The sequence below is a fragment of the Mastacembelus armatus genome, chromosome 4 (assembly GCF_900324485.2).
Source record: "Mastacembelus armatus chromosome 4, fMasArm1.2, whole genome shotgun sequence".
Taxonomy (NCBI): domain Eukaryota; kingdom Metazoa; phylum Chordata; class Actinopteri; order Synbranchiformes; family Mastacembelidae; genus Mastacembelus; species Mastacembelus armatus.
Window position 1 is genome coordinate 19,558,465 of NC_046636.1, and position 14,881 is coordinate 19,573,345.

The 14,881-nt window shown below is 37.6% G+C and overlaps 1 protein-coding gene across 3 annotated transcripts in view; it reads right to left on the reverse strand.

Annotated features, from left to right (window-relative positions):
- Positions 1–9,980: 9,980 nt before the first annotated feature.
- gabrb3 (gamma-aminobutyric acid type A receptor subunit beta3) overlaps positions 9,981–14,881 on the reverse strand; it is a 29,045-nt gene continuing 24,144 nt past the window's right edge. For all 3 annotated transcript variants that reach the window (XM_026305263.1, XM_026305265.1, XM_026305262.1), the window contains 2 exons: positions 13,754–13,998; positions 9,981–11,643 (listed from right to left, as the gene is read on the reverse strand). In XM_026305263.1, coding sequence (XP_026161048.1) covers positions 11,296–11,643; positions 13,754–13,998 — 593 coding nt within the window. In that variant the 3' untranslated portion in view covers positions 9,981–11,295. The remainder of the gene's footprint in view (positions 11,644–13,753; positions 13,999–14,881) is intronic.

The following is a 14,881-nucleotide window of genomic DNA, read 5'->3' on the forward strand; positions in this document are numbered from 1 at the left end:
AAGCCAATGTGCTAAAGTTAAAAGCAAACTATTGGTGTATTTTCTGTCTCAGGCAATATTCACATTTCATCCTGAAATAGCCCATATCCATCAAGTGAATCAGATCTGATATTTCTCACAGGCATGTGACCAACCCAGATCAGATTTTTCATTTCAGATCTGGGCCACTTGCATATGCAGTCCTAGATCTGATTCATATACAGTCCAGTTTGGTAGCTGCAAATGCAGTGGTTGATGCTGCTCATTTTGCACCACTTTAACATGTCAACACCTCTCTCTGAGAGTTACCGTATCATCAACAATCAACTTCCAGTTAAAAAAAAAAAGAGTGTCATAAATAAATGACACTCTTTACCTGCGAACAGTGTGAAAACCGTTTTTGTTGAAGGTCTACTTTGCAAGAACATTCTGAATAGCAATCAGTGAAAGTGCTATGCAGTAGCATGTGTCCACATAAATTCATAAAATTATAATAAAATTCCATTTTACAGGACATTTATCAGCAAAAGGTCATTAATTAACATCTTAGATACGAGCCAAAGGGCATATTCTGCATTTATTTTCCTTCTTCCCCTCTACCAGTGCTCTCCTCACCTATCCTCTATCAGGTTATTTCCTGTTAGGTGGAGAGATGGAGATGGAGTGAGGTAGCAAGAGACAGTACTGTTCTTACATAATTAGCAGAAAAATTAACTCTGAATATTCTGTGCTGTATTATGTCTAGTAATGTGGACAAGCTGCAACAACCAAATCATGACTGGATGAATAAGGATAACGTGGACAGCAAGGTGACGCCTGGCCCTTTGGGTAACTAGTAATCCTTTTACTCAATGTATACCAACAGCCGGGCTCACATCACCAGATAGGGATCTATTTGCAAGCTGAAAGTTCTTAAATGTGTTAAATTAGCACATAAAATATTCAACCGTATTAATGTCAAAAAAAAAAAAAATCTTTCAACTTCAGATTTGTAAATAAAATATTAAAATAGATCAGAAGTGTGATATTCAGCATCCCTGGACAGGGATGCTCTTGGCTGATTTGCGAAGGCAATCATTCAAACACCAGTGAAACTCTGCTGACAGTCTTCTACTAGAGGACATGAAGGCTGCCTGTATGGGCTCAGGGGAGTGCAGCTTTATACTGTGAAGGGTTGTAATACAAGTGATGAAGCACAAGGGGAAAAAAGTGGAAAAACAGCATCCTGAACTGATCTGTATTTCCCCATTAGAGACCTATGTTAGAGCTCCCATGCATCTCTTAAATCAAGCCTTTGGCTGTGCTGTTTGTGCTGTTTGACTTGGACACGTCTCAGAGGAAAAGGAAGGAGAAAATAAGCTCTGTCTGAGGCAGATAAGTTGTCATAAACAAGTTGTAATTTCATTAAAGGGTTTTGTGTTTTCAAATTCAGCTGACCAGGCACTTTTTGCAGCTGTGGTGGCATTGATGTCCTTCCAGTAAGGTGCAGGACTAATGCAGGTGCATTAGAGTCTTGATTTGCGGTGACTCTGCAGCAGTAATTCACAAGCTTTCTAGCTTGTGACCTTTTAAAATGAAGCAATGTGTAACTGTGACCCCTTGTCACAGGTCATCTGTGTGTATAGATAATGAACAGTTCAATCCCATAGTAATTCTTCCTTTTAAAACTGTTAGACTTGAATAGGTTTAAGAAGGATAAGGGGATAAAATTACTTAGCAATTCATTTAAAAAAAAACAACAAAAAGTAGATAAAAATCTAAAGAACATAATTTTCCAACATAAATAACTTTTTTTTTTTTTTTAAATTGTGTCTTGTTAAATGGGAATGACAGACATTTTGCACATCAGTCACATACATAATGCAGTAGTGCTCCAGCTGTAAAGCCTTTTGTGGCCCCAAAGGGAGCTGCGTGAAATCTGGTAAACTGCTGCGGTGGCACTGCTAAAAGTCTGATGGATCTGGGTTTAAAAAGAAATGAACGTACTAGACCTCTTCCGCCTGCTCCTCCTCTCTGTGTGATACTATAGAGGCTGAATAATATTATAAGTTAATGACTGGGGTCGGTTAATAAGGCGTACCCCTGAGTTTTAGATACTTTGAGAGCAGTAGAAACAAGTCACAGCATATTATCATATTTTAAATTAATAGACCTTGTTACCTTGTTTGCCACTTGAACACGTTAGTCCAGTACCTTGTTTTTAGCTCAGTGTTGGTCTCCAGCAGCTCCTGAGAAAACCATCTTTAGTTGTTTAGTGTTCATCAGCTAGTTGGTAAGTCCTGTTTGGTGCTGGGGAAGGTAACAACATGAGCTGATGAGAGTGAGGCGTGTCAAACTGTGTAAAACTAAACCAATGAGCTGAAAGTCACTGAAAACACCTATAGAGCTGAAGAAAACTGAGTTGGGTGGTCATTTTCTGTGGTAGCAAGACTATGAGCACATTACTCACATTATTCATAACAATCTGACAAATTCTTAATATAAAAATGTTAATTATCGCAGCTTTAAACTGCCTTTACATTTTTAGCACTCAGCTATCACAAAGTCCATTGTTAATCATATGACCATGTATATTACCACATTCTGATAAGATTACATAAATTAAGTAACCATTTTAATAAAGTGACTTAAAAAACTGTTTTAAAATATGACATGATCCTACTTCCTCTTTCCCTGGTCTCTTGTGTGAGTTTCAAACTGATAACTGAGGCATTAATTCTCTTTTCAGTGAACACCGAGGCCAAATGGTGCTGCAAGAGGAGTGTGAGCTTTCAGCATCAGTGCAGGTCCAGAACGATCATGTGAACATAGTAGATGTAGAGCTCTCTCATTAATTTAAAGCATTTCTGGGCATCCTGCCAGCACCATTGGAGTATGGGTAAGTACTGGAGCATCACAGAGCTAATATTATTCAGAGGTATTACAATGATCTACAGTATGCTTCATAACGTGCAGGGTTAGGGTTGAGTGTTGTACAGGAGCATCTTTGCTTAGCGGGCTGACTTTTTCAGTGCTGACACTTGCAGGTAGGCTGATTTTAGGGGTTTTAAATCATCCTGTTATCTGTTGTACAACTTGATTACAGACAGGACAACAAATCTGTGACCTGCGATGTTCTAAGTGGTCCCTTCTCCTCCACATTAGAGGAAGTACAGGCCATTTTTGGAGAAATCCCAGATCAAAACCCAGGATTACATAAATATGAGGGACAAACTGGGCTCTGAGGTTTGATGGTCACATGACTGGAATACCCACCTTATCCTATATCCCACTGGACTTTATGTAAATTATGTTTATTCTTGCTTCGCTGATAAAACATATTAATTTCCAGTTGACAGTGGGTGTAATACCACAACTCTGACACCAGTAAAACCATCTCTTATGCACCTCAGTGCATAAGCAGTGTCCTCTCTTTACTATACATAAACTACATTACATCTCATGCAAGCATACACACACATACTGAACATCTTGTTTAGTCTCATTCAGTGCTGCCCACCACCTCTATTTTGTATCGAGTCCAAACCCTGGACACATAAGAACTGCACAATATTACGGAATGTGTTGAATATTCTACTGGCATCAGTGGATGTGTGCCCTTTAAAAAATGCCAGTAAAATAAAATGTAGCGTGTTTGTCTCATTAGAAGATGGTTATTTGTAAGATTTTATCACAGTGATTGAGGCAGGTCTTAGTGTACACAGCATAAAGCATAATTGAACTTATTGTGGCATGGGGGTGTGCAGTCTGGCTGCATGATTAGTTTTGTAGAAGCACTTGGCTAATAACATTAACTTTATTCCCTGGCTGCTCTCACACACTCTCACACACTCTCACACACACACATCAATGTCTAGGCAAAACACAGACTCACAGACTGCAATACGTAAGTTATTTCATCTTCCAAAAAGCATGTGATAATTTAACAGACATACAATAACAGACAAACACATGCCACCACTTTCTTTATCATAAACCCATTTCAGTTCTACGGAGAATGATTACACTTAATGTTTCCTCATCAGTGAATTGTGTGTGAAATTCGTTAAAAACTTCTAATCTACTTCTCATGTTGGTCACTGACCTTGAACCAAAGTGGGTTTTCTGGAGCGCACCAGCTGCTTACCAAGCCTTTTTCAACTTCCAGGCTTAGAATTGATGAGGACTTGAAACCCACTGATATTTGGCTTTTGTGCTTACAAACGCACAGCAAATAGCAATTTTTGCTGTATTGCACACTTGCATTTTAATTCCACACCATTTAGCTTTAATTCTTCTGTATAATAAGCATGTTTTTCCACTATGGGCTGATAAAGCATAAAAAAAAACAAACAAAAAAAAAACACTACAGCATGTTAAAAGCCTGAATCTTAAATTCATAAAAAATAAGCACACTCTAGTGATAAAATACAAATTGAATGTGTTAAAAAATATTCTAATGATAATTGATTGCTGACATAACATTGAGCCAGTTGTGAGGAATAAACCACACTTAGTTGAAAGTGGTCAAAGTTATCATTAGCTGAATTTTCATTTAAATTATACACCAGAAAATTCATAGTAAAGAGAGATACACTTAGGCACAGCACCCTAAGCCTAACACACTGAGAGTATTCAGCAGGTGTAATATTCACCACTTCCAAAAGCCACCGGAAGAAGACACAAGGTTAACAGATAAAGTTATTACAGTTCCTCCTGCAGGGGACATGAATATGTGTACCAAATTTAGTGTCTGAGATATTTCACTTTGGGTCCAAGCTGTGGACCAGATGACAGACCAAAAATGGCCATCCCTAAAGCCCTGTCACTATGGCTGAAAAATGATGCCAACATTAATAAATCGCCCAAAATTAATTCTGTTTTCCTATTCTGGGTTTAAAGGGATTTAAACATTTTATGATTTGTCATTCAAATGACTTGTGTGTCTGCCTATTCCATTTCACAACACAGTTGTTTCCAAAATCAGTTCTTTATTTATTTATTATTGGCAACATGTTTTTAGATTTGACTGTTCTGAACTGCATTTACTATTTAGGGACACAGTGATGTTTAAAGTGCAGGTAATTACATGTACTTAAAACTCCAACCAATAATTAACAAGCAATTAACATATCAAGCCCACTAAGGGTGCAGTCTAAAATATGTGTGTATGTGGGCCAGCAGAGACAGGGCTGTGGAGCAAACTTTGGCCGGCCCCCTTTACTGAGGCAATACTAATTCCAGGTTTCTATGAAATGACCCATGGTCACATACCTGCTCTCACCTAGAATATATGTATGTTATTATTCATATTGAGCTATTTCACCCACTCATCCAGTTGATGGCTTTTTTTGGGGGAGGCCTTCAAGAAGTAAATAAACCCACTGGGAGATGGAGCACATCACAAACCGGTCTAAAACCTGTGGACACCCCAGCTGGTGTCTTTTTTTGACAAAACCACAGAAACATCCAGCAAGAAAGTCTCTACAGCAGACAGAGGAGAAAAGAATGAAAATAACACAGTATTGTTATTCCATACACCGCTGGAGTATCTGAAAAACGTAGGAGGATGTTCAACAAAAAGAACATTCCTGTGTATCTCAAACCCAGCAGAACTCTGAGGCCGAAGCTGCTTCACTCTAAGGACGTCCAGACATAACTAGAGCAGTGTACTCAGCTCAGTGCAGCAAGGAATGCTAAGATTTGTACACTGGAAAAACAATTCAGACTGGAACAACCATCAGTCAGCGGAGGGGGTGGTCTATGACGCAGTGCAATCCTAACATCTTCCCCCAGGCAATTTAACACCCATTTACACGTGACCCTAATAACATTCATAATCGCTGGGTAGGCTGGACCAACATGAGGTTTTAATGGCCCTGAAGGTGTTAACAAATGCACTGGAGTTAAATACCTGAAACTCCCCATCAGTCAGTCAGAACTGAGGCATAACATTTTTAAGAACCTCAAGCAAATCCAGCTGCTTATTTCTGCACATGGCCTGTGCAAATGAGCACCGACACAGACTTAAGAGACAATGTGCACACTGTGTGGTTTCCCTCATTCTGCTATTTATTAAGACGCGCCCAGAGTCTGATTTCATAAGCAAAAACCATAGTAAAATTAAAGGACTACCAGTGCACTATTAATGCCATGAGTTAGTCGGTTAATTATAAAATGCATGCAACCACAACAGGTATATGGCTACTCACTGCATGACGCAGCTCTGGACACACCGGGGATAGGGACCACAAATCGTACTGACTAAGAAAACCCGTTCAGTGTTGGTTGTGTTTGTTTGGTTTAGTTTCACACTCCTGATGAATTTGGAGCAGCCACTACAAAGACGCTAATGGCTCCACTTGATTTGTAGGCTAAAATGCCACGTTTATTAGAATGAAATATAATTTAAACCGTCTCAGCTCCACGCAACCATGGACTATATATCTTGGTGTGAATGCAGAAGAACCATCTGGACACAGATGGTGAGCAGCAGTGCACTCTAACAGCCAGCTGAGGTGCACTAAAGATGAATTTAGAAAAAATGAGTTCAGATGGCAAATCTGCTGTACATTGGTATGAATAGTTTATTCCCTTGTCAGCATAGTGGCACATCTGTTAATAAGATCTGGATCTACACATTGGTCATTTTAACAAATAATATAAAGGACAGAAATTTTTTTTATTAAAGCTCATAGTGAAATTTAAACGTACTTGGTATTTTCCTTAATATTGGCAATATTGGGTGTATATTTTGGGCATAGTGGATTTAAAAAAAAAAGTCCATACTTTTCCTGTACATGCCATTGATGTCTTACATACATGCCATTGATGTCTTACATACATGCCATTGATCCCACCTGTTCCCATAGAGTACTTTGGTATTTACATGAACATGTCTTCAATAACATACACACAGGATACATATTCAGCCTACCCATGGCCTTAGATTTCTGGGATAATACACAACAAAGGCAGGTGTGCAGGGCAGAGTCTGTGGGAAAACCCTCACAGACACCAGCAAACTGGACTGGACTTCAAAGATAAAGTTTAGTATTCTGCAAAAATATGCTTATTTTTATTCTGGCAGAGAGTTTGACGAGAACACTGACACCACTCTGATGTATATATAGAAAATGTGAAGCTAAATCCAGCAGCCAGTTAGCCCTTCTCACAAAGCAGTTTCTCAATAATTCCTCCTTTATGTATGATGGAGCATGCAGAATGTGGCTGCTGCTGATTTCAGCATCATGCATCTTCTTTGTTGAGCGCTCACCCTCTGTTGGTGATGAAAAGCTTCTTTGATGATCCTGGAGATCCAATTTGTGTGGGTGACCCTGGCCCCTGGTTATTGCTCCACCTGCTCTTAGGGGATTACTCACATGGCAGCTGCTGTTGTTTCTCCCACCTCCAGTTTTCATATCATTTCATATTTAGATTAATAATCATGTGTGAATGTACATACATTCAAACTGACTGTCTCATTACAACTTGAAATTTATTACTGTCTTGGTCTAATTATGTTCCTTAGAGTTTTCCAAAGAAGCCCAATCACGCCTCTGATTTGTTTTCTTTTATTTCATTTATTCCACACACATGACCTGAGGTTCATTATCTGACAATCAAATCTTCAAAAAAGCCTTTTCCCAGAAGGGTTTATAGCTCAGGAATGCACTGGGGCATCTGGGGTTTTTATCACACAGGGAGCTTTTTGGTTGTCATTCCTGGATACACGCCTGCTTTCATGTGGCTTTAGTGCAGTTTCATTGTCTTTGTGCAGTAATTGCTTGACTTTTTTGTGGCTTGTTCTGTGCCTAAATTATAGTTTGTACCAAAAGCATTTTAGAGATTCATTTAACTGTACGTATTCTTTGTTAATGGTGCACAATAAATTTTCACAGAAGCAATGTGACCACCTTTTTGGATCCAATCTGTGCTATTCTCTCTTCTTACAAACAGGGGAAAAAAAAAAACTATATGGGTAGGTGATCATTGTTACTCTATGCTCACTCTAATATATCACTCGGCTGAGTTCTCTAGTCCACCGATCCCACGCTACATCAATCACAACACTAACACAGAAGGACCACACATTTTCCAAAATAAGATGAGAATGTCTAACATTTAAGGACATATAATAAAGCAGAAAGGTCGTGCAGATGACTTGTTAATGAAGGATTAAGGCCATGATGACAGTTGTGATTTATGAAAACTATACCAGTGCTGCTGTGCCATGATCTCATTTTAACATGTTAAACTAAGATGCTTAATATGGAGAAAACAGTACACCTGCTAACATTATGACTGTTAGTATGCTGATATTATTTTTTTGTCATTATTCCACAAGAAAGCATTATTAGATTTGACTTGGCTGGTTATTATTTTGGTCACCAGTGTTTTACTTATTGGTAAACAAAGGGTGCATTCTGACATACAACACATTACGATGTATTGAAAGGACAATTTTCTGTGCTGTACTGTTTAATACAGCTGTCAACAGTAACTCCTCCTGTGAATCATCTGTTGTATAAAGTTATTCAGTGATTGACAGTATATGTCATATGAAATGTGTATTATATGCGTGTTTATTCACATTGTACGTGTAGTTGTAAATTACGTAGGTATCATGTCTTCACTCTCCATGAGAGCTGAGAAAACAGCATCTATTGATAAAGATCATGAAATGGAGCTGAAAGTACTAGACAATCTGTCAAATGTCGCTTGAGTTTTAAGGTCTTTTTTTTCAGTAACAATACATATAAAAAGATACTATTTTCAGGGGTTAGTATGAAACCTCAAGCTCAACTTGCTGCCATGAGAATTGAACTTATTTATAAAATGTAAATCCACCTGTGAACGATGCAGAAACAGCTATTCTGTATAAACAATGGATTTATAATTATTATATGTGTAGTTTTTAATGTCACTATTATTACAGTATGCTTTACTGTTATCAATCATGCATTATCTGATCATAGGCTGTTTATAGATGCTTGATGGATGAGGTTAAGTGTTGAAAAATACATTAACATTTCAAAATGCCCTTATGCTGCAGCTGCTTACAAATAAATATTAACGTGTACATTTGATGTGTATTCACTGCTTTCATTCCACTGTAAATAGATGTTTAAGGAAAGATCCATTAAACTTTTGTCTCGTTGTCAAATCTGTACTAATTTGCATGAATTGTATATTTGCAGAGCCAATATAGTAAAACCAAATAAAAATGGTAATTGTTGCCTTTTATCAAACTAAACTGAGCAACAATGTTGAGAGGATATGATAGAAATATACAAAGGACAACAAATATTTAAAGCCTGCACATTTGTTAGAAGAGTCTTGCAGAGTGCTGGTACATTAGTTCTGCATTTTTATTTGATTTGTTACAGGATGTTGGGCTCCGTCAGGCGGCTGTACACGGGTGTCGCTGAGCTGAGTGGACTCCTGACAGGTGGCGTCACTCCCACGAGCTGTGAGTCGCCCAACCAAGCAGTGCAGATGGTGCGTTGAGAGCTGTGTATGCCAAAAGTTGTTGTTGTGGAGGTACTATTATAGCCCCGATTCCTTTTTCATTTACAGTATTTCACATGATCGAATTTCTCCTTTAGGAAAGAACAGAAATAATCACAAGCTGTGTTTTGTGTTTTATATTTACAACACAAACAAGAAATTCTAATGTTGTGTAGGACTAACAAAACAAACCATCGAGGCTGGAAATGACTGAGCAAAACATCGTTGACAACATAGCCATGTAATTAGAGTGAGTTATAAGAGAATGTGCAGATACAGTCAGTATATTAATCAGTGTGAAGATTGATAAAAATCTGACATGAGATCTGCAACAGTCAGTTGGCATTCAGCCTCTAACACAACATGCAGTCTGAAAAAAGAGGTCACCCTGTGACTTGTGTTGTATTGAATAAATCAAAGTCTGGCAACAGCAGCTCTGAAGACACAATGACAAAAAGCGAAACAATGTAAACTGATCAGATATTCTACATGTTTACTATAAAAGCTTGGGAATCTTGCTTCATAGTATTCTGACTGAATACTATAAAGCAATAAAAATGTGTAATTGTAAACATTGAAGAAACAGTTTGAAGTTGTGGGAAACTGCTTTCCTTTTTGCTTTCTTCTCTGAAGTGTCTGTAAATGTGAAGCTACAGCCAAGTGGGAAAAGAGAGACACAACTGTCTGTGCAAAGGTAACATAAACTCTGCCTTCTAACACCCCTGAAACGCACAAACAGGTAATATTTACTTTTTTTGTTTTTTTTTTTGTTTTGTTTTTTTTTTACACAAAGAGTGTAAAACCAAAGTTGAGGAAGTTACAAAGTACTGTTAACAATTAGCTACAGCACATAAGCTCCCTTAAAACCACAACTTGACATTTTTCTTGGAATAAACAAACTAGATGTTAATTAATGCTAGAAAGCTTTAGAGATTTTGGTAGGCAGATTATTTTCACCTCTCGACATGAGCAAAGTCAATAGTTTCACAATACATCCAACACTTTAACTGACTAACTAACTGTTACCTTTCATGGTTATCGGACAAAAATAACAATGGTATCAATGTACTGTATAAAATACAGCATATTTCCCAAAACTGTCAAACTATCCCTTTAAGTAATGGCAGTGAGTGATTTAATGACAATTTCAGAAATTGCTGGTATGGATGCCATTAGCATTTCTTTTGTTAGTAAAAAGTGGGCTTTGAAATACAGGTTACTGATGTCCTTACACAGTGTTTGAGCCCCAGTTAATCATAGGAGCAAGGTCACAGCAGTTCCAGCGTACACTTCAAAGCAGAAAGTGATGCCAATGCCAAGGCAAATTAAAGGAATAGTTCACCATCTAATGTTTTCATTGCAAAATATTTTATAATCTCAGATTTAGATCTGTGAGTATACAATCATATTTGTCCAAGTGCAGATTGATGGACAAGTTGAGATGTGATAATACTATGAATATTCATCAGTCATTTTGTCATTTGCATTAAGTTGTGATAGCATGACCACGTTTTACTGAAATTATGGGTACAGCTGTAATAACCAACCTAAAGCAAGATAAATATTTGTTTTGTTACGACACTGCAAAGAGTCCCAACACGAGATCAACAGGTATCAAAGCACAGAGCAAATTACATGAAACTAGTAAACTACACGTTGTGTGGATTAATCCTTGTGACCGTGCATATACAGATGCACACTGAGCGACAGTTCTCTCATCAAAGTCTGCACTCACTATGATAAAAAAATGATCATAAGGATTATACCATATTGTCTTCTTTCATTAAAAAACAAAAATGCAACAGGAATGGGTTTTAAAAAACAGTGTTAATTGACATAGTAAAGCCAGTAGATTAGGTTGAAGAGGGAGAAGGTGCAGGGGAATATTATCCGTGACCATCTGTCGATGGCGTTCACATCCGTGAGATCTGGGATTTTGATTTTGAGCTGTGAGGATCGTCTCCGCAGGCGAGTCTTCTTTAGATGTGTGTTCCTGTCAGTGCTGAGGCGGCCTGCCTCACGCGGCCCACTCGGCTTCCTGTACTGGACCCCCGAGTTGTCAAATACCATGGAGGAGGAATTGTGGGTCTCGCTCACGGTGTTTGTGATCTCATTCCCTCCCACCTCATTGTGGATCTCCAAGGTTGTCAGTAAAATGTTGCCCTGGGAGTCGACCTAGGTACAGCAGACAGGAGCAACGTAAAAAATGGGCTGCGAGCTGAGGCTTCAGTGACTGATAACACATGTGCAGCATGCACCAGGCTCCAAGCCCAGTTTCTAGCATGCTGATAGATTACAGCCTGGGAAACAGAGAGAGGCCTTCAAAAACAGGTTTCCTGTCCCAAAGTGAAATTACTTTTCACAAATCAGCTCAAGGTTGGACTGGAAGGCTCTAACACTAATGTGTGTCATGACACACATTGCTTCACACACAAAAAGAAATAAATCATTCAGTTCTATCAGGCAAAAATAGAGGCACAAGATGTACAAAAGTAATATGGCAAAGTGGTCACAAGACATGTGAGGAAGTGATGAGAAGAATATTTCTCTTCTTACTCCAAGAGACAGATCGTATTCCATAATGTTATAGATAAAAGGAACATTTTGAGACTTTCACCATGCCTGCACACATATACAAGCATCCTAAGATCGGCTGCATATACAATAATATAAATACCACATAAAGCCAGAGCTGAGGAAGATAAATGATAACATCTTTAAGTTGGAATTTGGAGAAAAAAAAGAGGCAGTTGTTTTGCATGTTTGGTCCTGTGACCAAACATTAGATACATTATCCTTCTGCCTTTATCAGGAGCTACTCTAGTTTGTAATGGGCTAATAGACAAGACAGTAGGCAATGGTGTGAAATACATCTATATAAATATTCTCTCACTTTTTGCAACTCTGAAATGCTCAAAGTAAAAAGCTTTACAAGACTTCAGAAAGAAGCCCAGGAAATTTACAGTTTGGAATTTTCTTATTTTTTTTCTTTCCAGAAAATAAATTATTTCACCCTGTTCATAATTATTATTATTATTATAGCTGCTTGTGTCTGTATATAGTTTGTTAGTGTTGTTAGCACAATAGATATAAAATAACATTTTAAACTTATGACAATTATTATTGCAGTTATGATCACAGCAAAGTCAGGATTTAAAATGTACACAGGTACTGTATGAACTTACTGTATATGTGATGGTGATGAAAACAGAAATGATTGAGATGTGATTAAGCATGTCCCTTTGTTAAATGAGGAATCCAAACTTTGCACCACAGCAGCAAAGTTTCAGTGGTTGTTTCACAGATGTGACACAACAGGCAGTGACTCACACTCACCCGTCGTGAGTGACGACGCCCTTGTACCTGATTGGACTGTTTAACAGATGAAGACTTGCAATTGCCTCCTTCCAGAACGGACTAGCCAGGAGAAACACAAACACAAACCCCTCTGTCTCAGCTTTGGTTAGCTGTTATTTAGGAAGTGAGGAATCAGGACAGGTACACGTCTCAGAAAGGAAGTTGTTGAAGTGTATGGACCAGTGCAGGTCTGACAATTATTTTGAAATCTTTAAATCAAGTTAAAATTTCATTTTCCATTATTAAGAGTTTTTGTCCATGACACTGAACGAAACTTTAAATTTAAAATCTCCATGTTTTTTCCATGTTTGACAATGTGTTATTACTTCTGACACAATTGAAAGATAATCTACTCACTCACCTATAATTTGATCCAAAGCCATTTCAAAAAGCAAAATGTAAACTGTTGAAACTTTCAACTAATCAAACTTCTGCATGTAGAAGCTGCTGTGAATGAGCCAGCTCTGCTTACAGCTTAATAAGTAGCTTTAAAGAACATACAGTTCAGACACCAAGCTCACGCTATTCAAATGAAAAGGTAATTTGTTATTGTAGTGTCAATGGCCTCCATCTTTTCTCATGTGAAAAAACAAGTTTGACTTGTATTTATTTATTTTATATTTCAGTTAAATGTATCACATTAGACATGATGATTGGAGCTTACCAAAATAACGTTTCAAATTTAAAGGTGCCTTGCACAAAAATATAAATGAATCTATGAATTTATTGTATATTTTTTGTTTTTTGATAGGTGGATGTGGTACAGTAAAAAGGGTTCATCCATTCATTTTTTTAGTCACACGTTTTTAAATGATATATATTTAAATTTAAAAAACAGTATTAACATCGTGACCATGCTGCATTGAGCCATTACATCCAGCACTTAAATAAATATTGGTTTGGAAATGACTGGTGTTATGATTCTAACCTTGGGTCTGTCAAATTTATTCCGGTCGTTGTTTGCCTTCTGTGCCCTCTCGGCCAGTTTCTTCTGCATCTGAGGGCCTCTTCCAAAGAAGATGTAGTTGACAAACGCATACTCCAGTAAAGCCAGGAAGACAAACACGAAGCAGCCCATCAGGTACATGTCTATAGCTTTGACGTAAGGAATCTTGGGCAGAGTCTCTCTCAGATGTGTGTTGATGGTGGTCATGGTCAGGACAGTGGTGATTCCTAGAAGAACAAATGAAAAAGAACTACTGTAGCATCATCAGGTCACAAATAAAAAACATAACTATACATGCACAAAGAATGATGTCCTTCGCCTGTGTGGGAATTCAAGTTAATGTCACAAAAAAAAAAAAAAAAAAAAAAAAAAATTACTACACATTTTATTTATTTTACATTTATAGATTTGTTTTCTGGTTTACAGGACATCAAGTTATGGGATTTGTAAGAGTGTTTTTAAAAAAAGGTCAACACTGAAGCAGCACAGATTAAGGTATTTTGACTTTTAGCCATTAGTGTGGCTCAAGATCCAAAAACACTGCATCATTCATTTTCCATAATGCAATTAATAGTGTTTTTTTCTGTCTAGTAAACGTCTAGCTCTGCAAATACGTACAGTTCCCCTTTATTAGAAGCACCGCCATGTATGAAAGCCAACATTAAATAACAACAATAACAATAAAGTAGATTTTTTTCTTGTTGAATGACCCATTTTGAATCACAGTCAATGTAATGATACCAGTAATGTGCCACTCAGAGTAGAGTGGGTGCCAGCTGCTATTGTGTGAATACAAATTATTTACTAATCAGGCAGTCACACAACTCATGGTCTAAGTTACACGAAGGACTTCAACAGGTCATACTGCTGCTGACAGATCACTGTGTGGTAAAAAGGTAACAAAAAGATTTGCTTTAAGATTTTCTGTAATTACAACCTGTAAAAATAAAAATAATTATTGTAGCATTAAAGGGAAAGAGTTTGAAAGAGTTTGACATGACCTAATACTAAGCCGTATTTTTCTGTCAAGGTCTAAGCACTAAGCATGACTTATTTTTGCCAGCTGCACATACATTTCCATTCAACCTTATTATAACAGTTAGAAAGTTC